The sequence below is a fragment of the Aulonocara stuartgranti genome (assembly GCF_965226115.1).
Source record: "Aulonocara stuartgranti genome assembly, chromosome: 7".
Classification (NCBI taxonomy): Eukaryota; Metazoa; Chordata; class Actinopteri; order Cichliformes; family Cichlidae; genus Aulonocara; species Aulonocara stuartgranti.
The window spans coordinates 4,735,015-4,760,659 of record NC_138945.1 but is presented as its reverse complement, the minus strand read 5'-3'; the positions used below and the strand labels follow the sequence as shown (position 1 = coordinate 4,760,659).

At 40.8% G+C, this 25,645-nt stretch overlaps 1 protein-coding gene across 1 annotated transcript in view; it reads right to left on the bottom strand.

Annotated features, from left to right (window-relative positions):
* smpd3 (sphingomyelin phosphodiesterase 3) overlaps window positions 1–25,645 on the bottom strand; it is a 115,512-nt gene that overhangs the window by 14,611 nt on the left and 75,256 nt on the right. Inside the window, exons 7-9 of the mRNA XM_082541940.1 lie at window positions 8,376–8,451; window positions 5,418–5,579; window positions 3,683–3,772 (exon numbers count right to left, since the gene is read on the bottom strand). Of these exons, the coding sequence (XP_082398066.1) occupies window positions 3,683–3,772; window positions 5,418–5,579; window positions 8,376–8,451 (328 nt within the window). The remainder of the gene's footprint in view (window positions 1–3,682; window positions 3,773–5,417; window positions 5,580–8,375; window positions 8,452–25,645) is intronic.

Here is a 25,645-nt window from a genome sequence, read left to right as displayed (position 1 = left end):
AAATTTGGATATCTGCCGATACCGATATGAATCCGATATAGTGTGTTTTAATCAACAAAACTGTTTTTTTAAATATCTTGCTGCATTTTGTATAAGTGCATACTCAAGTTTAAAACAACAACTACACTAAAGCTATTCTGTTATACCTGTATGCAAAAAAAAAATATTTCATAGTTCAGCAATACTGATCAATCTAATAAACTTAAACCTACACCATCCTTCCTATTCTGGTATTTTAAAGAGTACTTAGCGTAAATATTAAGCAACCTAACTAATAGGGTTCCAACTCCCAGCAACAACAAAAATAAAAAAATAAAAAATAGGGAACCACCCCTCACGCTCCACCTCATGATGCTTAATCGATGTAATCAACCTTAATTTGATGCAGTGTGAAAAAAAATGCACAGAAATCAATTATTTTTCAAGAAATATTAAATAGATTCAACATCTTTCTTCAACAAAATTGCAGACTGCACAGATGGTACCTTCCCAAAGGAAAAAGTACTATAGCTTACTAGGGTATATATATTAGACTTAATAGTTACTATATACAGTAATGGACTTCTATTCATTTTACATCAAATTAAAACTTTGGGTGTAAGATTTGGATAATTATTTATTAAAAGCTAGACATTTTAAAACTATGTCTTTGTGCCCCCTTTTCAATGTTCATGCCCTATCGGCCCCCCTGGCTAAACTTTGCTAGATCCGCCCCTGCACAGTTACCAGCGTCAGCTGTAGAAAAAGATCCTCGAGTAGAAAGTAATATTAAATAAATTCTAACAACAGCTTATCAAGCTTAAACGTGCTGCTGTTGTTCAGCCGCTGGTTTCCTCTTTCTGGTGCAAAGTGGGCCAAAAACAAACAAGAGAGACGGACTCGCGACAGAAAAGCCGATCAGCCGATCATTAAGCTGTTTCATGATTGAAGTAGCAGCAAGAGGAGGCAGTCGCTTAACGCAGGAATGCTTTACAAACATTCAGAGATGGACTTACACACTTGCTTTACTTCTCTCGGGATAACTTTGTCGGAGATGAAATGCCGGGTTGCTAGCGAAGCTCCACATGCTATCCAGACCACCGACAGGTCCGCATGCCACAGCCGCTCTATCACGTGATGCATACTGCTCCGACGTGCTAACGTTCTGAGGCGAGTTACGGCGTGTTGCAAGTTTTGTGAGGTGCTTTCGTGATATTTAATGGATCGGATTACATTTTTTATTTTTCTCCGATATCCGATCCAGTAATTTAGGTCAGTATCGGACCGATACCGATACGTAATATCGGATTGGTCCATCTCTAGAAATAACCACAGAGAGACTTCAAGAAAAAAAGTGCTGCTGATGTCATCAGTACCATGGGACACCATGGTAACCAAGGATGCTGAGCACGGCCACTGTGTGGAGTCGGGTTGTTCGCCCTGTACTGGTGCAGAATTTGTCCAGGAGCTCCAACTCCCCATAAGAAATGCCAAAGCTAATGCAACCAAACCTGGCCAAGTCAAACAAAACTTCCACATCTTTTGCTAATCAACTTAACTCAGACAGCTGAAGGAAAGACATGAAGGAGAAGTCAGAAAGAGAGGACTGTGGTACTATATATGTATATCTGACAACACTTACACAACGAGGCTGTTGATGTGGATCCTTGAGATAGACAAGAAAACACATCGTATGTACTAAGGCTACTCCGGGCTGTATAAACATTGACTAAAAAATAATTTCACTGCCAAGGCTGGAGTTAAAAACGGGAGGGTGCAGGCAGTCTCAACAGTAAAATGAAACATAATCTTGCTAACCCTTCTGTCAACTCACATTTTCTTTTCCTGCTACAGAGATGATCCGCTTTAACTCTTGCTTTTATTATCATCATTCAAGTCAAATAAATTCATGAGACTATACTATACAGTGGTTTGGCAATACAGTCAACATCAAACTGAGCACATAGCCAATGCAAACAGAGTTAGATTACAGCCTTCGCTTCACTTTGGTTACTTTAATATAGCTCATAGCAGATTTTAACAAAACAGCATGAGATTGTTTGCCTGAGGCATTAAAAAGTCGCTGAAAGTTCAAAACAAATCAGTGTATTAGTGAGTTGTGACATTAGAGGCAAGCAGAACTGATAACTGAACAACTCTAAATCTTAAGACTTTCACTGCGTAGTAAGATTAAGGTTAAGGAAACAAGGAAAGGAGACCTTTCCTGCCTTTCTACTGGGTGTCTGACATAATGAAAGTCTGCATTTAAGCTAACCGTATGGCAACACCAATGGTAAGGTCAAAAACAAGAGTTAAATGAATCTGCTTTTGTCTTTTGCGTTAGGCTCACCCCCACCTGGTGACCCAGATAGACTTAGATTTCATGGTATTTTTGACCATTTGGCACATCCAAATGGAAATGCTTCTAAATACTACAGGGCCAAATTCCATGCATGTGGCTAAAACACCAACAAACCTTAACCCTAACCTTAAATTAGTTTCCAGACACCTGTCAAATGTAGGATTTTGTTACTCCTCCTCTTGGAAATCAACAGTAAATGGCACCCCTGAAAGGGAAAAACACACTAATGTGTTAAAATATAAAAGGAAGGAGTTCCTGAGCAGGAGCACGTGTTGGGTTGGGAGTGAGAACGTGTTGCTTCAGCTTGCTTGGGAAAGTACAGATATGCACCAGCTTCCCTGTTTTGAGTGGTTAACATGACCTCAGTTTTCTGGTCTCATAAATCCTGAAAACACCAACAAGCTGTGAAGGGAACAAAATAAATATTCTTTCACACCAGCTCTGGCCACAGCTCCAAAAATACATCGAAGACCACAGTGAGTGTACTTGCTGGCTTTGGCGGTTGTTTAATCTGCCCTCTAACATGAACTAAAACGCATCATGAAAAGAGACGTGACATTTATGAGTGGGGGAGATTTTTCTTTTTTTGCTGAAACTTCAGTCATGTGAACATATTGCCATGGCTTTTTATGCCAAGTTGGTCTCATGCTTTTCCTTCTTTTCCACAAGATTTAAAAGAAGTATGAAATCCCGCCGTTTGCCACCAGAAGAGTCAGGAAATTACTGCACACTCTGTCAGTACAACATCTGACAATATCTGGCAGCTTCAGCTCTCTAGCTGTGATTTTTGGCTCACTATTGTATCCATTCAGGTCTAATCTTCTTTGGATAAGCTTTATGAAATGGGATAATCTTCCTTCCCTTTCTTTCACTGATTCATTGATCAGTTTTTTCTTTCCCCTCCAACCTCCCTATGTCTGATAACAGCGAAACAGGCAGTGCCAATCTGTTTCCCCGGCTTGCAATGGAAAATATGCCTGTCCAAATAAATAAGCCCTTCTCTAAACAAGCCCTTTCACTCGGTCCTGCCCACACTGTCCCTGAAATACCGCTGGCCTAAAAAAACGCTCCATATCCAGACCAAAACCCTCCAGTCTTCTGCGTCACTAATGCCCATGTATCAGCCTGCTGTACTGGGTGCATTCTGACTTAGCCAGCCTGAGCCAGATTAATGCCTGCTGCACTCTGCAGGCACCGCATGGATCCTCGGTGCACGCAGCAACACCTGCATTTTACAGTCAGACTGTAACCGAAGCCGGTGGTGTACATATTACTACAGTGCGTATGGAGCGACCGTAGAGGAAGATGTGCGTGGGCAGGTGTTGGGTTGTGTGTTGTTACCCAGAGCCCATGGTTTGTCCTCCCCTGGCCCCAGGCGACATGGGTCCTTGTATTGAGTAAAAAGTGCGTGCTGCTGCTCCAGCTTGTCCTCTGGAAAAATACAAGTGTGCACACATACACAGTGGAAGGTTATACACACAGTCAGGAAAGTCAGTTTTACTCCAAACACGGCAGAAAAGTCACACATTACTGATTCTTCTTTAGGAGGTCATAGTTGCTAAGCTGCTAGCATGCTGTGCAGGGCAAAACACGAGTTAAGTATAATAAAATAAATCAGTTTCATTATTATTTATTCATTCATTCATTTCATTTCACTTAAGTCCCCTTTTAACCTCCACAGCTCTACACTTTTCTTTTTCCCTCTTCATTCTCTTTACAGACCTTTTCCCCTCCCTGAGCCTGCTTGTGTGGACTCTTTCAGTTAAAAAGGGAGTTCTTCCTCCCCACCGTTGCCAAGGACTTGACCTTTAGTGCTTTCTATTTCTGATACCAACTGCAGCTGGTTTAATTATCATGGTAAATGGTAAATGGCCTGCATTTGTATAGCGCTTTTACTCAGTCCCTAAAGACCCCAAAGCGCTTTACACTACATTCACTAATTCAGTCATTCACACACACATTCACACACTGGCAATGGCAAGTTACATCATGCTTGTGTTTGTGAGATAGCTCTTTTGTATGAATGCTTTTTATTATTGTCGTCTTGCATTTATCTCATTTAATGCAAAAATTAAATGTGGTGAATAGTTAGTCTTATATAGTTATTAATTAGCTACTAAAAATCTTTTATTTTTCATACCTTTTCTCCCACTCTATCCGTCTTTTTAATCCACTGCGTTGCTTTTTATTGCTAAGTCTGCTTTACAACACAAACACTTTTTCGCACTGGGATTTAAGGGATAAAGAGACAGCAATGCTTCTTTCTGTCTTTTATGTTGGTGCTGTTGATGGTGGTTATATAAATAACACCAGTGCAGAGCTCTGGTTAAAGCTGTGGGTATACAGGAGGCCTTCAGGTACAGTACTGAGCTGCTATTCAGTCTTACTTAGAAGCATTCAGAGCTTAATTCACATTTTAGTTTTGCATGTACAATTGCAGTGTGAAGTACAAAGATCTGTGAGCTGAGCCATGAGCTTTACTGACACACTGTCATAGAGGTTCACTGTTTCAAGGCTGTTTTGATTAATTATAACAAGCATCGTGGTCACATTCAATGCCTCATTATGGAAAGCTTTCAAAGAAGAATTTAACAATATGACTAATAAGAACAATCAACTTATTAAAATGTTCATTGTCTATTTGACAGCAGGAGCCTATCGTGTTAGTACATTAGTCAGTTAAACAATGGTTTTCTTTTGGAATTAAAAATTGCAGCTTTGTTCTTTACACACTATTATTACAAAGCAAAGAACCAAAGCTGCAGTTTTGGGTAATTAGTCGAACCTCAGATTGTTTATAACTGAATCATAAGGTCAAATGCATTTTAAAACACAAAGTGAATGATTTTCAGAATTTTCCAAGTGCTAAATGGGAGACTCGATGTTAACAGCAAGTTAGAGAACACGTTGACATTTTTGAGAAATGACCTATTTCCAGATCTACATCAGTGCATATCCAAAATTCAACCCCACTGTACAGCTTTTCTCCAGTTCAGCATGCAATCAAATTTTGAGGTGGGTGGAGAACATCCCAACTACCCCTGTGTTGATCCTGGCACTATCAATTTAGACATACCTGAAGAGCAGTTGTCAAAGTTGAGGTCTCCCAGGATGACGTCGAAGGCCACCAGGTCTTCCAGCACCTTCTCTCCTTCCAGTGGTATGGATGATGACTGGCGAAACTCAGCCCCCCACTGAAGCAACCGGTCCAGCTGCTCACACCGTACTGATGCATCACCTGAGATAATGCAGTGAAATGAGTAGCAGAGTATTACTGAAAATCACTAAAATATACAGAAATGGGTGTAATCACAGCATAATCTCACAGATTAATTCAGCATTAGTACTGTGGGTTAGAACCTGAATGTGAACATTTGCATCGTGTAGATTACAACGTAATATGACACCAAAGAATGAGCTACAAATTGGTAAGCTAATGAAGTTGTAAAAGGTTATCTTAAACCTATAAGTTAATTTGGGGGCTGGCCCCTCTGGTGATTGCCTTCCACTATTTACATTGCTTCAGCCTGCCTGCAGTTTCTTCTGCCTCTGCAAGCCGCTCTGTAACCCACCGCCACCCCAGCTCTTTCATTTCATGTTGTTTCTGACTTGATCTGTGCTCTGTGAGAAGGTCTTGCTTTTGCCATCTGTCACCCACTGTCTAATACTGTAACTACGGAGCGATTATTACAATCCTGCTTAAAAAAAAGGCAGCCTAACCCTTTAAGTAACTTCTGGTGCTGTTTTGCTTTGGCAGCATTTGTGTCTGTCCGCTGCTGCCAGTACATCTGATAAATTGGCGTTAGTTATGGATCGGAGGGAGGAGGTGAATAGAAGGAGGCGGTGGGTGAAAGCATGCGATAGAAATATCAGCTGAATAGTGGAGAGTGCGAGAAACAAAGAGGTGTCAAGATATTGGTGGGTGAGTAGGTGGCTTTGGCTTTGATTACTCTCAGCTCAAGTACATGTGAAATGCTATTTCTTTTCTTTTTGTGTGACTGCATCTCTTAGAGATGGATGGATCTGGGAGGGGGGACGTGGGGGAGCGTTTGCCTGTGTATGTGCATGAAAACGAAATGTTTCTTCAGATCAAAATAATATAATATAAAATATATATAATAATATAAAACCAAACCAAACTTATCCCTCTCATAACAAGATGGGTCAGTGCAGACCTGGTGCATATAGAGATGTTTCACCCAGGTGAGTAATGCAGCCATTTATGCGGGATGCACCACCCTCCTTAGTTTCCAGGCACCGTCAGAGCTTTAAACTGTGGTCTTTGTGAAGTTTACAAGCAGGAAGTAATGATGTTAAATACCAGCGGGGAATTTGGAACTTCAACTGAGCTGTACCTCAGGATAGTTCAGAGTAATTGAATCTCTGTTAATTTGCAAAGAGATTAGTTTTGTTCTGAGTTAGGAAACTAACAACACAACTATATTTGAGCCTCTCAAAGGGGTTTTATCTTAGGCAGGTGGTCCAGGTCTCTGTAGCCACCTCAGTTCCAGCTACTCATTTCATACATTTTTATTGATTCTTTACAGAAATATGGTTGAAATAGATATTTTTGTTTAAAGGTAAAAAATATAAATGTTAGGGGTAAATGAAAAAGATATCATTATTATCAGTTTTACACAATCCATATGCTCTATGGTGCTGTGCACTGTGCAAAGATATATTCTTTGTCCAGTACAATCAGTGTTTTACCAAAAATATTAATGCTGAGATCAAATTACCTTTATCCTTGAAATGGAAACACAGGACTAAAACAGGACAGAGATGTCCAAGTAAAAATTGAGTACATGTATATGCATCTCGACCGCTTGTGACACCGGCTGTGATGCAGCAATATTAGAGCAGACAACAAATCAGTGAATTGAGGTCTCAACAGTTTGGCTGCTGGCTGCAATTCTTCTTTCAACAACAGCCTAAATGAGGCTCTATACAACATTAAATCTTATTTTTTCTGGGTGTGAGTGAAGTAGCAACAGCAATAGAAAACTGGTGCCTTTTGTGGTAGTCACTTTAGTTCATAAAGTTCATAAAGTGATTATATATATGTCCCTCACAGCAAGAAGGTTTGGGTTACTTAGTACTTTGGGTATTCTGGTTTCATCTCATAGTCCAAGCACATGCATGTTGAGGTAACCGTGTTTGTTCGCTCTGTAACAGATTGGTAACGTGTCCATTGGCTTTTGGCCTAGGACCTCCATCCTCACCACGCTGGCAACAAGTCAAAGAGGAACAAAAATAAGAGCACATTGAACTGAACTGCACCGAAATGGAAGAAAGCCAAGAGATGAGGTAGCCACTGCATTACTGAGTTCAGTATATACTGTATATCTATATGCTGATAGTCCCGCTGCATCATGAATTGAGCACTCAGCCTGGAAAGATTTCTCATATAGTTCTCAGAGAATCAGGTCTCTGCACTCCTCCCCTGTTTCTTCCTCTCTGTTCTCCCTGACTTACCCCACCAGCCCAGCCCCCTTAACCTCCAAAGGCTTTGTGTTTGATGTATCTTTAGAAACAGCCCTGCCACTGCTATATTTAGGTCTGAGAGAAGCGTAGGAGAAGCCCAGAATAGCAGGCGAAAAGAGGTGGGGAGGGTATGTCTTTGGTAAAAAATGAGGGTGACATCGACCAGGGGCTTTAAATAGGGCTGTGACGCCTTAAACAGCTTGAGGCAGTCACCATGGGAACAGCAGGAGGAGGCATGCTCGGGTTGTGATGTGCTCATTTATCTAAGTATCTGGACAGAGAAGCGTGCACACACACACACACATGCACACACGCACACGCACACACGCACACACACACACACGCACACACGCACACACACAAAACTGTCTTTGCAGGTCTTCTAGAGAAAGACAATCACATTGGGACCTGACATGTTTTCCATCCTGCTTAAGAAACAACCCTTCAAAAAAGGCATCTTGGGATCCTTACTAATACACTCATGTGTGCATGTGCAGAGACAGAAATGACAAAAGACAGAAGGAGAGAGTTGTAGAACATATAACCCTACCTTCTATGGCGTGGAGATGCGTACATGTGACGTATCCCACCACCCTCTGCTCTTGGTGTGAGGTGCCCACGTGAACCTGTTGGGGAGGGGGAGACAAACATGTCACTCCACCGTGTTCAAACAGGCAGCATCAAAGCCCATTTAACGAGTGTGTTTGTATATGAGAAACAAGCCAGGTAACAACCGCAGCAATTTGATCATACAAGGCAAGGTGCAACTTTATTGATCCCTGTGGGAAAACGGAGTCATTACGCTGTAATTCAATCACTGCACTTAGGGTGTGCAACATGACGGCAGTGGGGCAGAGAGCCCATGAAAACCTAAAGAAGGCATCATTGTGTAATGTCATCATGAAATATTGGTGCATTTCATGGATATAACAGAAATGTGAGATAATAATTCATGATTATAAGATCTGCAAGCCTAATAAAACAGTATGTAACAGTTGCATAATGGAATAATGATGAAAGAACCGCAGTTATGATCATATCTCTCTTATTTGGCATGTAGTGCACCACTGCCGTTTCAATCATTCAGAAAAGAAGAAGAACGACTGCCTCTTGCCAGCGAGGCAGTCACCTAATCTAACGTCAAGGCAATTTTTCAGAAACTATATGATGTGACATTTCTCAAAAAATGTTGGCATTATAATGTTTTTAATACAGCTTCTCCACTTGGATGATTAAAAACAAGAATAAAAATAAACATCTGGTAGCCAGTGACCCACAGAGTTAGGGTTAGAGTTGGGTGATACATAATAACCTCAAGAGTATATATATATATATATATATACTCCTATATATATGGATCTACTTTTGATACTTTTGAAACACAGTTTGTAGTTTCTGAAAATGCATATTTAGCAAACCCAGCCCTAACCTTACTAACCCTAAACACATGTCTGGTTCCCTAGTGGATGTTAAAAGGTTAGCTGATAATCAATGGTGCTAATGATTAGTGCTTGAGCACACCCTTCTGGTTATTCATGGTCATATCAGACAGTTTATAAGAGAAAGACATGACGCTCACATAAACCTCAGCAGAGGTCTATGGACCAGTTCTGTAATGGAAAAGATTGTTGCTGTTCCATCTGGACTCAAAGAGCCAAAGATGCTGTTGCTCTGATATCTGACACAGTTTCCCCTGTGTGGTGTTTGAAGCAAGTAGATGTTATTCATTTTATTTCCAGTTATGTAGGCGATCCATTACATTACATAACCCAAAATGGCTTTTTCATAGTTGTTTTTCAGATGAGCCAGAAGCCGCATTGAGGTTGGCACGCCACACTGAGTCATTAATGAAGCTGTACAAATTGTTACATAAAAGAAACAAATTTGTATGTTCAATAAGAAGCTCTGCAATCACTCATCTGCCTGCTTTGCTGTGTGTTTAGTCTTCTAGTCTGTTCTTTACATCACTTCCTCTTTTCCACGCTGTCAAACTCAATACTGACATCATTACTCAAGTCCAATCATTTTCTTGCCTGTGTTCTGTGAGCCAATCAGCCTCTGCTCAGTATGCTTTAATGTGAGCGCTCTCTTCTCATTCTGCCTTTCAGACTCTAATTCTCTCCCCATCTCTGCCTCATCCTGGTCACTGGAGTCCCATTCAAGCCTCCACCTTCATCATCATCACCAACATCAGCACCTAGACTCGGGGGGTCCTGTCCTTATTCCTCTCACTGCTGGGATAGGAATTAGACTCCATTGTGCTATGATGGTTCTTTAAAGTTTTACCTCCTAACAGCTTATCAGCTGAATTCTGCATCCCAATAAATCATTTTCCAAATTACCTCTCCTTATTCAATAACGAACATCTGTAGTAATATGTAACCAGCAGTTTAACTAATAAGCTAACTTTGCTTTACTTGACAACCATCCCGATGTTTGTAAAAGGATTTCATTTGAAAAAAAATCATCATTCCTTTCATAAAGCTTAGCGAGTAATTTTATTGCCTAAACTTACACAAAGAGTGAATGAAAATTAAATTTAAAAGTGGTCCCACACCTGTGGACTTCATGATGGATGAGCAGAGGATGGAGGATATAACAGTTTAGAGCCAGGACTTGTTGCTTATGAGTGCGAAGAAAATTATACGTATATGTAGCATATAAAAACTCATATTATAATTGTGTACGTGACTAAAAACTAACTGGACTGCAAAGTGAGCCTGTTTTAAAGCGCTCCTCTTTCCGTGCAGAGGTTATGCTCTGATAGCTGATCTAATTGCAGGCTTCTGCAGTTGGAGCTTTACCATGTATTTCTCTGCAGTTGACTGATGTAGCTAAAAAAAAGCTGAGACTCGATGAGCATTGCTTGAAACCCGCTGTCTACTGTGAGTCTTGTTGGCTCGACTACATCCGGATCCACTATTTATCTCTTGTGTTCAGTTTCAGACTTAGAGTGGTGCAAACATGAGTGGGTTGGATAATAAATATACTGTAGGTTCAACTGACGCAGCGTTTTGTCTCAGTATACGTCAGAAAAACCTACGAAAAGAAATATGCTTTTAAGGAACCGTGGAGCCTTACGTCCTAAATTGAATCTAAAGTTTTGATTCATTTAGCAGCCAAACAACATGTGGCATTCGGTCTACAATGGAAATGAATCATTGTTTGGAAAGTTCCTTACAACACTATTGCAGATGCTGCCACAAATGTGTTGCACTTGTTGGATGCTTTGTTTTCACCCTTCTGTTCAGTTCATCTTGGAATACAATTTAAGCCTGAAGACTGTGTGGCTATCTACCATAACCTTCTCCAGTCATTTGCTCCCTTTTTGTTAACGTTTTGATATCCCTATAGACTGCTACATCCCACAGTACAGTGTTTCCTAGTAGTGGACCATAGTTGCAGTTAGTGTAGTTACTGTCTTTAACTTCCATTGCTGCAGGAAGACTGTAAGTTCAACTCTTGCATATTCCCTGAAAAAGGCCTGTTTTCTATTACATCTTAATGTCTTTTCACTTATTGGTGACCTTTGGTTTATAATTGCACTTCCATTTTCTGCAGTAAGTGCACACTCCTGTGGTTTTTCTATCTTCCACAGATATTTTAAGAGGTTTTGCTTAAACACTCCTGTCTAGACGCACTGTTATGATCAACCACTAATACCCAATTCTTCTTGTGCGTGCGGATGAAATACAAGCTCATCATTTGGAGGGTTGGCAATGTTCCACTGTAAGCTTTTCATGTAAGCTTCTAAGACTAATATGAATATGTCTTGAAGTGTGGTGTGGTATAAGATATGGCATGGCATACATGTTACAGATTTAGCATGATAACCATTGGCATCCTTATTTTTGGAGGCAGAAGTGAACATGTCAGAACAAATGGAGTCAGCTAATGTTAGAAATGGCCTGTATTTGTATAGCGCTTTACTAGTCCCTAAGGACCCCAAAGCGCTTTACACATCCAGTCACCCACCCATTCACACACACATTCACACACTGGTGATGGCAGCTACATTGAAAGAAAAGCTGGATCCATAAAGTGCATGGGTGCACACACTGCTAATCACTGAAGTATATACTTATTTGCCACTCTGTACCACAAAGCTGGCAGATTATTCATTTTAAAATGTTTTACTGACAGGAAAAAGTGTCATGGTCCTGGGCCATGGTGGCCCAGTATTCTTAGTTTTCATGTATTTGTGTATTGTTCCTTATTTAGGCCATGCTTCCTGGGTTTCTCTGTTACGTTGTTCCTTATGTGTTTTCCCCTTGTGACTCTTACCCCCTGTGTGCCCCTCTGTGTATCTGTGAGCCCTCGTCTCTCCTTGTGTTTTATTCCATGTTTTCCCCAGCCCGTTATGTCTGTGTTCTCCCCGTGCTCTCTCTCCTCCTGTCTGAACCTCTGTGTACTTCCTGTTTTACTTTGACAGTCTCCCGTCAGTGTTGCATTTACTCCTGCCGTGTCTTGTTATGATTATCAGTGTCACCTGTGTTCCCCGTGTGTTCCCACTTCCCTCGTTAACCCTCTGTGTATTTATGTCTGCGTCTCCCTCAGTTCGGTGTCGCGTTCTCCCTCATCCATGGCCGTGCGTTTCTCTGTGTGTTACGTTATAGTTTCCTGGTTTAATTTGCATGGTTCTGCTCTCCAGCAATAAAGCTGTGAATTTTGAGTTCATTCCTGCCTCTGTGAGTTTGCGATTGGGTCCTCATCCAGCCTGCACACAGCCGAATCATGACAAAAAGTGGCTCAAATTAGCAAACATACGTTATTGGCTCCACCATTTTATCCAGTAAGTCTTAAAACAATTCTGAGAGGCATTTTAAATTCTGAATGCTCTATAAAACTCAACAACTACAGCAGTTCAGACCCCAACTCTAATTATGATCCTAATGGTAACCTTAGGCAATTAGAAAATGCAACGTCTACCTTTGAGGAACACCTGTTGATCAAAAGAGGAAGGAGAGAACCGAGGCTATAAATACACAACGGCTAATTGAGGGAATGTGGAACAGGTGGGTAAACAAACAGATGCAAGCATTTAAAAGATAACAAGATAAAGGAAGCAAAACTAAATGGAAGGCACTGATAGCTGGAAGGATATAGGGAACACTGCAGGGTCAAATGAAACTTAAGAACTGAGACAACCGGAAAGTAACCGACCCACAATAATTCAACAACAACTCAAAACACCATGAATACAATTGAACTAAAAATAAATGCAAAATTCAAAACCCAGGGCCCCAACAGGAGAATCTGCAAACTCCACCTGGAATGTCCTCAGGCTAGGCTAACCCCTAACCCAGGACCTTCTTGCTGTCAGGCGATAGTAACCTCGGCAACACTGTATCACAAACTTTATCTTGATGCATTATCTAAATATTAGGAAATTAGGAAATAAGCAACAAACTTGGTGCTATTCTATATTTGAAAAGGTTTTTGCCCTCCCCCACCGCAGCAACAGCAGTCCTGACATTGTGCAGTATTATGAATGGTCTGTCATGTCCCAGGAGGGTAAAAGATTTATTATCAGAAGGAAAAACACATCAGCTATTGATCACTGTAAACAAATGAGAAGATGGAGACACCAGACGTCTTCACTTTTACAGAAAATAATATTTTTTGTCACTATTACAAGTTTCCGTACGGTGTTACAGGCACAGAGTCTAACATTTTCCACTTGGGTTGGGGTTACGTTAGAGCATTTTCATCAAAATAATCAAGCACAACTACGAGTGAGCGATGTTCTGTTCAAGAGGTAGGCTTATTCGATCAATGTGAAGCCTAAAACAGTGCTGAGGATATTATTTTTTCAGCATGTGCTTCATACATATTTTACTACTTCTTACATCAATTTCTCCATTCCTGAAGCATGAGACAGGGAGCAGAGCAGCAATAACAAAAGCCCACTTGAGATTTAATAAGACACCTTTAACATCAGTGTTGAAGGAGTCCTCCAGCAGCACAGAAACGAGGCACGGAGCGAGGTGGACGCTGGCAGCTCTGAAGAGTTGGTGGGTGGATGCAGACTGATGAGGAGGAGGATGAATAAAGGGTTGCAGAGAAGGAGGATGGTGATTGTGAGGTGGTTAGTTTGAAGTGGGAATGAATATGGGTGGAGTAGATCTATAACAAGGCAAACACCCCTGCTAGAGACCAGATAAGAGGTAGTCCAAGGCTGGAGTGGAACATAAATCGTTCTCCAGCCTCAGAATTATATTTATAGCACTGCTTGTTAGTATACAACTTAGATTAAACAGCCATACACAATGTAGTTATTTTTATTACTATTTATAGATATAAACTAACATGACAGTTGTCACATAACAGTGAATCAGCATGCTGTTAATAACAGCTTCTACTTTGGCCCTTCTAAAAGCTCACTGTCTGGCTCAGTTTTCATTGGAATAATCCAGAGAAATGATACTTTCACCACTCAGTTATTTATGTACTTATTTCCTTTTGAACTTGGTATCCTGTCACTGCGCCTGCATTGGACGTCTGTTTTGCTTCCAAGCAGTCCAGCAGGGTTTGGGAGTGTGCTGGGTTCCTTCAGGTGACCCAGTCCATGTGACCTTAAATAAGGTTGTATGATCTGGTAAATGCAGGTTATCAAAACTACAAAGAAGTGATGACTGTCAAGCTTCCAGCTTGTTGCTAATGAACCTTTTCTGCCTTTTTGATCACATGTTGTGTTCGTGTATTTTGAGCTATTCTAATGTTGACCCTTCACCTTTTGAGTTCGATGTCGTCGTCGGTGACGACCCCAGCACTAACTGTAATCGGCTGGGCCACAGTTATCAATAGGCTATCAGAAAATGTCATTTCTGCTGTTAGTAAAGTTTCACTGTGTGACTGCAACAATTTTAGCAACTTTCAGTTTTTATACAATGAATGCCTGTCCACAGTATAATCATTAAAACATAAATACAGTGTTTATACATCAGAACTCATCATAAAAGGTTGTACAGATAAAAACAGGAACTATAAAGGAACAAAGTAAGATAAATGTCTCTCTCTAGTATGACTTAAACACCCCGTTAGATGCTTCTGATATTTTTACTCCTGGACTCAAAAACAAAACTGCTACATGACCTTTCCTTCAACTAAGATGTGTGTTGTTTATATGAAATCATCCTGTAATCCGGAAAGAAAAAAAGATTTTCCCCTGTGCCAAATAAACAGCGTTAGAGCACCCAACCAAGGAGCGACAGACTAGAATGGATATGAACAGCCAATAAAGTGATGGCTGTTTTGGCTCGGTATCTGTGCAGAGCCAATGATAAGACATTCTAAAAGCCACAATAAAGCATTAGGCTGATTAGCCCGACTTTAATACCAAACTCAAAGCTCACGTTGTAGGCTGAAATACAGTAAATACACTTCACAGCAAGGGCCATAGATTTCCCTGTGAATATTCGAGGGACTAATTGAATTACTCTTAATGGAATGAGTGTTTTGAGGGAGAGTTAGAGAAACAGAAAAGACTGGTCCAAGTTTACAAAATGCACTATCTGATGGTACATTAACTTTTCTAATAATGTTGCATAAGCTGTGCATCAGTGAACATTTGGGAGGTTGTATTGGTTTTCTAAGGACTACCAGCTGATCCAGGAATGCACCTGAAATCCAATTTGCAAATTTTTCCTCTTTTTGCTAATTTAGTGATCTTCAGTTAAAGGCGATAGTTCAACAGCTTTAGGTTTTTCTTGACATTTAATTTGGATGATTGATATCCCTCATATTAGTCTGCTAACATAACTCGCTTTAGTCCAGCTGAGGTTAATGTAAACTTAACGTACAGTCATGTGACAAATTAAGCAAGCTCCTACTACTTTCATAACAATTAAATCAGTAATTAGCAGCCAGATGCTGCTAATTACTCGTGCAAGTGTGCAAGTATGAGCACCTCAATCAATCAATCTTTATTTATAAAGCACTTTTCATACAAAAAACAATGTAGCACAAAGTGCTTTACATAGTTAAAAACAGCCCACCCCACCCTCCAACTCACTCCCCACACTCTGTATGAGAGCAGATGTTTTGGCAGTTTGCTGATTGAGTGCGTTCAGGTGTTTGTTAATGCCAAGAAGGAAAGACAGCCACAATCTTAATGAAGACACTGCTAGAAAGGAAAGGTTGCCAGGAGAAAGCCTGTTCTCTCTACAAAGGACATGGCAGTGCGGTTTAGGTTTTCAAAGTTGCGTCTGAACAAATCACAGAACTTCTGGAATAAAGTTTTTCGGACCGATGAAACCAACTGGGTCACATCAGCATATCTACTACAGAATGTGTGAAAAAGAAAAGAATCAAAGTGTTGCAAAGGCCCGCTCAAAGCCAAGATCGCAGTCTGATGACTGAGTATTAAATACTGTGGTAGGACCTTAAGAGAGCTGTGCATAAACCCTTGCACACAAACCTCAATGGAGTGAAGAAATGCTGCAAAGGAGAATGGGTCCAAATTCCTCCACAACAATGTGAGAGACTGATAGAGTCATACAGGAAGCCATTACTTCAAGTTATTATTGTTAAAAGTGCTTCTACAAGCTACTGATTAATGGGATGGACGGGATATACCACATCCGGGCTTGTAATACACATCTGCCACTGACATTTTACTCAGTGTGCCCTAACAGGTTGCTATAAAAATAACAGTTCTGTTGTTACTAATGTGTTACTAATGCAATTACATGATTAAAAAAAACCTCCTTTTTATTAATTAACACAATTACTTGCTTTGCAGGTTTTACCTATCCTCACATCTGTCAGAAATTCAAAAAAACCTTCTTTTTTTTAAAATAGAAAAAAGATTTAATATCTGATTGCTGATATCTTAATACCACATTATTGCTCTCAAAACTGCCTTAAAAGTAAGTGTGTGTATGTGAGGGGAGGTCTTATTATTGCCCATGAAATCAAGCTTTCATGTCAGTAGAAGCTCATTTGGGATCTTGTTAATTTGTAAAAACTGGGCAGTTTCATTAATGGAACATTTCTCAATCTTCCAAAATAAATTACCTTTAAATTTAGAAAATGAGAAAAGGATTCTAGATACTCAGAAAAACGTTTTAGCAATCACCAAGCCACCAGCGACCTCAGAGTATTCTTCTGCTGAAAGCTTTTTTAGATGCTTCTAAGCAGGAGAACAGTCTATAAACAGGAGGTGTAAATAAACTGAACCCAAAGCACACCCCCATATAAGTCTGCTATGAACCTGAATTATAGCTCCAAAAATCACACAACAGAGCTACAGAGCATCAACTTGTTCTGTATGTAAATTCTCCAAAAGATGAAATTGGAGCAGACGTAATGACCACAGCACATCTGTAATGTTCAACTCAGACAGTAGCTTAAATATGTTAATATGCTATAATCCTGCCAGCTTTGACATTTTAAACTCAGTTTTTAATGCAGAATATCTCCAAAAAGCAGTCAATGAATTGTGATATTTATTTTAATATTATATTATAACAACCAGTGCAGCAACTGCATGTATATAGTGGTTCTATAAACGAAAGGCAAAAATCCGCAAATGAGCACTTCTAAATGGTAAATGGCCTGTATTTGTATAGCGCTTTACTAGTCCCAAAGGACCCCAAAGCGCTTTACACATCCAGTCATCCACACATTCACACACACATTCACACACTGGTGATGGCAAGCTACTTCTAAGGTTCATTAATCATGTTTCTAATCTGCACACATACTTCAAGTTCTTTTAATGGAGCCCATAACTTCTTAAGAAGCACATAAAAGCAGAACTTACTATATTTGCACTTTTTTTTTTGCCATAGCAGGGTTGTTCACAAATGAGAACTTCATTAGCAACTGAACAACAATATATTTTTAGCAGTTATTTCACATTTTGAATCACTTGAGTTTCCTATTATGACATTATTGCCTTCATTAACAAATGAAAATAAAAGCAATTTAGTGAAAAAAGGACCTGTGATTTTCCATGCAAATAAAAAAAAAGAAATGATCTTGTTCTGCTGTAGCATACATCCACGTCTTACCACAGACCCAAAGGTACCTGCTATAATAAACAAATAAATGTTAATAACTGCAATCTAATCAGCTTAATCCACCGTATTAACATTTGTAAAAGTAAGACTAATTATTTTTGCTACTATTACATTTTTGTTGCTCGAATGAATTTTACCACCGGGATCAATAAACTTTTAATCCAGACAGCTCTTTCTTTCTTTTGTGTCACCTGCCTCACTCTGTCCTCCTTTCTTTTATTTGTGTCTCCTTCTGTCTTCCACTCTGCTCTATCTCAGTGCCACACTGTGTATTAATATTTCAGGGGCTTATGTATGCTTGAATAGGTGTGTGCACACCCTGAAACTGACAGGAGACCTTAGGGGAGTCTAGTGTATGTGTGCACACTCGTGCATATAAGAAAGAGTGGACTTTTAACATGTTTCCACAGACCTCAGATGATGCCAGCACAAACTGGAGTCTCTGCAGAGATGCAGGAAAACCTTGAGTAGAAGCAATTTTTTTTGCCCCCCCTCCCCCCCCGGTGCGCTGTGTGAATAAAAATAACATGTAATGAAATTAACTGCGTTTCTTTTAAAATTAAAAAACAAATGAGTCAGAACATGCAGGATATGAGATGCTAAAACTTCCCAGGACTTCCCCTCATTACAGAGCATTGAGACGAAACAGAGCGGAAATTGAAACGAGCTGCGAGAGACGATTTCACACTGGGAGCCAACCGAACCAGGCTCGTCTCATTATGAAGGCTCTGAGGCTGCTGTATCTAATTGTCCTAACTTTAAAATCAGATGAGGAGCCCACATTTCATCTTGCATTACTCGCATGAGTTTGATCGCTTCACTCAAAGACAACAACAAAGAAAGCAGAAAGCTGTGGTCTTCTTCCATTTGCCTTACCAGATGAACCAAAACATGCACATTGTTTCATATCAGGGTCTTTTAATTACAAGTCTGGATGCTTGATGCTCTTTTTAGGAAATATTGTGTGTTTTGTTACTGTTTCGATTTGTGCAACATATTAAAACCAATCAGTCATACATAAACCTTGAAATCAAACAATATAAAAAAATATGTGATCCATTTGGACTTTGCTATGTCATGCACTACCTGGGTGTACAACCTTTCCACAATGCAATAATGCCTACAGTGCAGTGTTGCCTTTACTCATGCATGATAGTATCAAGTGACAAGTTGACCGTTAGACACAACAGACCCTTTGATCTGAGGTATTTTATAGCTATAGAAGAATTATAAAAAAGAAAGTCTAATAACATATAACAACTTTTATAACACAATACTTTTTTTTCCCTTTAGCTGGTATCTGTGAATTTATAGTCAGTATATTCCTTTGTAGTTAAATGTGCATATGATTAAGAACATCATGCTTAATGCTTGAAGTTCCAGTTAAACTCCCCCACTGTCTCTTGTGTGTTTTCACATGTACCCATTTCTGAATCAAGCAAAAAAGACAAGGTTTTAGGCAGCTGAGATAAGACCAGGTGAAGACTAAAGTCATCCTGAATGTCTTACTCATATCTCAAAGGAGAAGAGTCACAAATCAATTGAGAGTCAAGCTGTGAGTTTATCAATATCAGCTTAAGCTAATTCAGCAGTCAGATTAGTCTTTACAAGTCTACATCACGTCTTGAATTGAGATGTGATGTTGAGGAGTTCAGACAGAGAGAAGTCAGGTAATGATAGCTATCTGGAGTTAAGATCAAACCAATTCTTGATTGAAACTGCTAATCAAGAGACTTGGGTGTGTTATTTCTTAAATGGCTAATAAATAAAACACCCACAGGTAAAGTGATGTCTTGAGACAGTTAAAGTCAAGTCTCAAACATTTAAGTCAAGTTCAAGCCAACTTTCAATTCAGCTATGACAAATAAGAGTCAAACCAGGGCCCTATTTCAGGAAGCCGGTTTAGTGCAAACTCTGAGTAAGTATACCCTGAGTTAACGAAAACTCTGGGTTTTCGGTTTCACAAAGCGAGTTCAGCTGAAGCCTGAGTGAGTTACTATGACGGCACACTCCGTGAAGCTAACCTGCCCCCTAGCAGGTTTACTACAACTAACCCTGACTGTCCCCGCCTCTTTGTCGGAAACCTGACAGTAGGAAGTGTCAGACATGGCGTGTCCCTTCCTTGAAGAGCCAGTAGATCTTGAAGCCCAAATACTCCGCAGAGCTCTCCGCCAGGAGAGAGTGATCAGAGCGCGTATGGACATTTTATCATTACCTGATGATTTCCTGTGCGAACGTTACCGTTTCTCAGCACAATCAATAAGTTATTTGGATAACATCCTCAGGCCATATATTGCGCATGTGACACATCGCGGACATCCTCTCAGTTCTGTACATATTATTTGTATTGCACTTCGGTTTTTTGCAAACGGGAGCTTTCTGTATAATATTGGTGACGCTGAGCACGTTTCCAAGGCTACCGTCTGTCGGGCAGTCAGGAATGTTACAGTTGCACTGAAATGTCTCCTGTACTGGTTTGTGGTGTTCCCCGGTCATAGACCCACAAGATTTATCAAAGAGGGATGCCACAAAATTGCAGGTAGCAGGATGAACAAAACTTAATTCATGATGTGGTGATACTTGAACTACTACTTAAATTTTACATTTATTTTCACGGTTCCCAGGCGTGATTGGCTGTATAGATGGCACTCACATTCCAATCATTGCTCCTTCAGTAAATGAAGGAGACTATGTGAACAGGAAGTCTTTCCACAGCATTAATGTACAGGTACATAGTTCCCTGTAGCATTTCAAACTAACAAATTATTTCATTATAGTAATGGATGCTAATTTGTGTTCTCTGCACTGTGAAGATCATATGTGATGCTGCCAACATTATCACAAATGTGGAAGCCAACTGCTCAGCCTCTGTGAGTGGTGGTGGTGGAGGACCCCCACCTGTTTTCGGGCCTCCGCTTTTTTTCTAGTGGCCATAATGGGTCACATTTGAGCATACAGAGTAAGCAAATATGTACTTATAATGTGCTCAGATAATTTCAATAAGTGCTTACAGAGGGGAAATTAATGTAGCCTCTAACTGCAATTGATTTACATCGGACAAACAGACCAAGCACTATGGCTCATAATACAATTACACCTTACCTGTTTGGACTATATTTTTATATTTCATTTTTACTTGCTGCCAGGAACGTTGGGGGCCTGTTGGGTTGCACCTGCGCTCAAATCACATCACAAAATAAAAGGTATAAAATACAAAATAAAATATAATAAAATAACGTGTTAAATGGGTGGAAATCCCTAGATCAATGTTTAAATTAACACTCACGCATTGACTCTGTCGGCTATGTTTTGCCATGCATGCTCCCTTTCTTTTGCAGCTGAGGCTGTGTTACTTTTTTTCTGCAAAATTTGCATGTTATCAGCATATGCTGCCATCAGAATTTCGGCCTCAAGCGCTGTAAAATACATTGACCGCGCCTTCTTTCCCTCCTTCTCCATGGTAATTCGCTTAATCTGTGCTCCACTAATCAGGGCTTTATGTATCCTTGTGCGCGCGCTTAACTTGGGGTTAAAGCAACTCCGCGTTGATTGAACTACTTGTTATCAGCCTTTCTGAAACCGAATATTCCGAGTTGGACAGTTCGGGGTTACTCAACCCTGAGTATCGTTTTTCACTCTGAGTTTTCTAAACCGGCTTCCTGAAATAGGGCCCAGACGTTAAGAGAGTTTAGGTCAAGTTACAAACAAATTTCTATCACATAACATCTTGTCTGAAGTCAGGTGACTTCACTGTGCTGCTAAGTACAAGGTTTTATTGAATCTGGGCAGGTTTCAGTCCTGCTTCCAGTTAATTGTCATAGTTCCTGTAGACTGGACTGCCATTTATACAAAACACAAAACCCTTTATTACATGCACTTTGTGTGTCTCATATTCATACCTATTCATATTTATTTATCACTGATTAATCAAACATCAAATTTTAGATTGTGGAAGTAAGCTGGAGTACCCAAACAACCTCTCGCAGTCACAGGAAGAACATGGAGACTGCATGTAGAAAGGCCCCAGCTGAGCTAAGATTACAACCAAGCTTCGAGGTGCTAAGACATTAGCACCTGCATAAATCAAGATATACCGACTTCAGTTCTTACAAACTAGAACATTCAGGTCAAGTTTAAAAACGCTGAGCGAGTCCATTTTGGGCTCTGAGTTCATCAAAACAGATCCATTCTTGCTCTCATGGAGAAATCTACATTCAGATTCTTGGAAACTGAAATCACGGGTCTTAAAAGTGGAACACTTGCAGCTGAGCACTGCATTTAAATGATCTCCCATCAATTATGTTAATCTCAAAAATCATCAGCAAGTTTGTCAAATTGGCTCAAGTCTAAGGCTGTGCAATCTAACTAATCTGCTAACTATTGGACAAGTCTATCAATTACAAGCCCACCGTTAAAGAAATGTGTGAATAAAATAAATACAAGCTATATTTTGTGAATCTCGGTCAATTAACACAGGGGCATTGATTGAAATACGAATAATACAAATGTCTGGCAAAAATGAGATGAGCTGAGACCTCTGTCACCTTCTGTTTGGCATGTAGAGATGGGATGAAATCCCTTTGACCTGGATAGGAAATCAGTTTATGTCAGTGAATTGGTTGACCTTCATAGTGACGAGGTTTCCTTTTGGTCATTACAGATCAGGGATGGATTTGAGGAATTCTCCCATTGATCTTCATTCTATTCAATCCAGATTTGAGCAGGTTCCTATTTTAAAGCCTAATCCGTAGTAATGCATTCAGACTGCGTATCTGCACACTCACAAACACACACACACTCACAAACACACACGCAGACACATGACTTTTCAACCATGCACTTAGCAGCTTGAAATAATTGTAAGAGGGGATAAATGTTGAGACTGAAAAGCTTTAATTATGGAGCCAGCCCTGGCTCTCTCTTTAGGGAAACATTTTTAATTAATATTCTATCTCTTCCTCTCTTCCTCTCTCCCTGCCTTTCTCTTCCGAGTGCGTCACTTCTCCACAAGGGATAATTCAGATTTATGTTGCTGACCTGCCGCGGTTTTCCAGGTAAGTATCCATTGGGAAATAACGAGAATAAGTGTGTTCTTCGAGGTACATTTGTCTGAGTCTAAATTTATACAAGAAATAATTGATAATTAATAATCGATGTAATTGAAATAAACGCGTCTGGAAACAATAGCAGATGATGGCTGGGGATAGATTACTGATATAATGGCCTCATTTTGTACGGTGCAAAAAACCCCTCATAAATCACGGGCTTGACAGTTTCACCCAAAGTCAATGGAATTGAAATGATAATATGACCCAGTCACTGTAATATGTTGGCAGAAAAATGAGACCAACCTGATTGCCAGACCAAAATGCCAAAACTAATTATGCAAAATCATGAATAATGTTAACTCCGAATTAAAAATTTCCACCTCCTCCACATCTATGAATGTTATGAAAATGCTAGGCTATGGTAGGCATTAGTGGTAATGTCGCCTACCTTTAACATCTCTACACGTTTAAATGTAGGTATGCCTGTTACCTGTTACCTACAACGCGAGTCTCGCCACTGGCGATATGAGCGCCTACAAAGCGGCCTCATGCGGCGTGCGGCGCGCGGTGAGAGATGCCAAACGCCGGTACCGGGAACGTGTGGAGTCCCGCTTCCACCAGGGCGACACACGGAGTATGTGGCACGGACTACGCACCATTACGGACTACAAAGCCAGGGACACTGCGCCGATCAACGCCGACTCTGCATTCACCAACGAGCTGAATCGGTTCTACGCCCGTTTCGAGGTTAGCCAGGCAGCTAATGCTATCTACCGCCTGACTACCGAGGACAGTGACGTCATCAGCGAGAGACCGGTGACCAGCATCGTGGAGCATGACGTCCGAGCGGCACTGAGGAGAGTGAACACAAGGAAAGCGGCGGGGCCAGACGGCATCACCGGCCGTCTGCTGCGCTGCTGTGCTGACCAGCTAGCAGGTGTGTTCACTTACATCTTCAACGAGTCCCTGGCGAAGTCTGTGGTCCCCACATCAAAAGATCCACCATCATCCCTGTGCCCAAGAACAGCAAACCCTCATCCCTGAACGATTACCGGCCAGTTGCACTGACCTCGGTAGTAATGAAGGTGTTTGAGAGGCTGCTGAAGAACATCATCTCCTCCTCCATCCCAGACACCACAGATCCGCTGCAGTTCGCCTACAGATCCAACAGATCCACAGAGGATGCCATCGCCCACGTCCTACACACCACTCTCAGCCACGTGGACAAGAAACAGAGTAACTATGTGCGAATGCTGCTTGTTGATTACAGTTCAGCGTTTAACACAATAGTGCCCTGCAGACTGTTCACAAAGCTGAGGGATCTGGGACTTAACAGCCGTCTGTGTGCATGGGTGTTGGACTTCCTCACTGGCAGAACTCAGGTGGTGAGGGTGGGCAGGTGCTTCTCCAACAGCATCACCATCAACACAGGAGCACCTCAGGGATGTGTCCTCTCGCCACTGCTCTACTCCCTCTACACTTCAGACTGTGTGGTCACCCATGGCTCCAACACCATTGTGAAGTTTGCTGACGACACAGTGGTGTTGGGTGCCATCTCCAACAACGATGAGGGGGCCTACATGGATGAAGTGAAGAATCTGGCATCGTGGTGCCAGGACAACCACCTCCAGCTGAACATCAGCAAGACCAAGGAGCTGGTGGTGGACTTCAGAAGGGGTCAGCACAGAGACTACAAGCCCATTATCATCAATGGAGCTCCAGTGGAGAGGGTGCAGTCCTTCAAGTATCTTGGTGTCCACATCTCCTCAGACCTGACATGGGCTGCCCACATTCAGGTCCAGACCAAAAAGGCTAGGCAGCGCCTGTATCACCTACGACAACTGAGGAAGTTCAGGGTCTCTCCGAAGATCCTCAGGATTTTCTATACAGGCGCTGTGGAGAGCATCCTCACACAGAACATGACATCGTGGTTTGGGAACAGCTGTGTGAAGGACCAAAAAGCTCTCCAGAGAGTGATCCGTACAGCAGAACGCTGCTGCAGGATTGCTCTCCCCCCGCTTCAGGACACCTACACCAGGAGATGCCGGACTAGAGCAGCGCAGATACTGAAGGACCCGTCCCATCCTGGCAACAAACTGTTCCAACTTCTGCAATCTGGTAGAAGGTTCCGCATCTTCCGGGCAAGGACAGAGAGACTCAAGAGGAGCTTCTATCCCCAAGCCATCCGTGCCCTAAACACACACACCCGCCCTCTCACATCATCTATAATTGACTGAGACAGGACTCTCTTCCAGACACTAAACCAAGGCACAATGTACATTTCAATTCCTTTAATTTTAAATATGTTTATATTGTCTATCCTGTAAAATAGTCAGATGTCTATTCATATTAATGTACAGAATTCACCTGCTTGCTGCTACTACTGCACATTCACCCAGTGTATATACTATATATATATATATATATATATATATATATATATATATATATATATATATATATATATGTATATATATAAGGTTCTTCCTCTACACCCCCCCCCCAATTTTTGCACATGTCGAGGAGCGTGTCAGACTACATTTCACTGTGTGTTATACTTGTATAACTATGCATGTGACAAATAATAAAGAACCTTGAACCTTGAAATCTAAGTTAAGAGAATTTAGATTTAGTAATTAGTCTGAAGTGTGATGGCATGCTTTGTAAATATATTATTGAATTAAGCTTACTGACGCTGAGAAATTACATTAATTCCACTTTTGATTCTAAAATAATTTGAATAAACT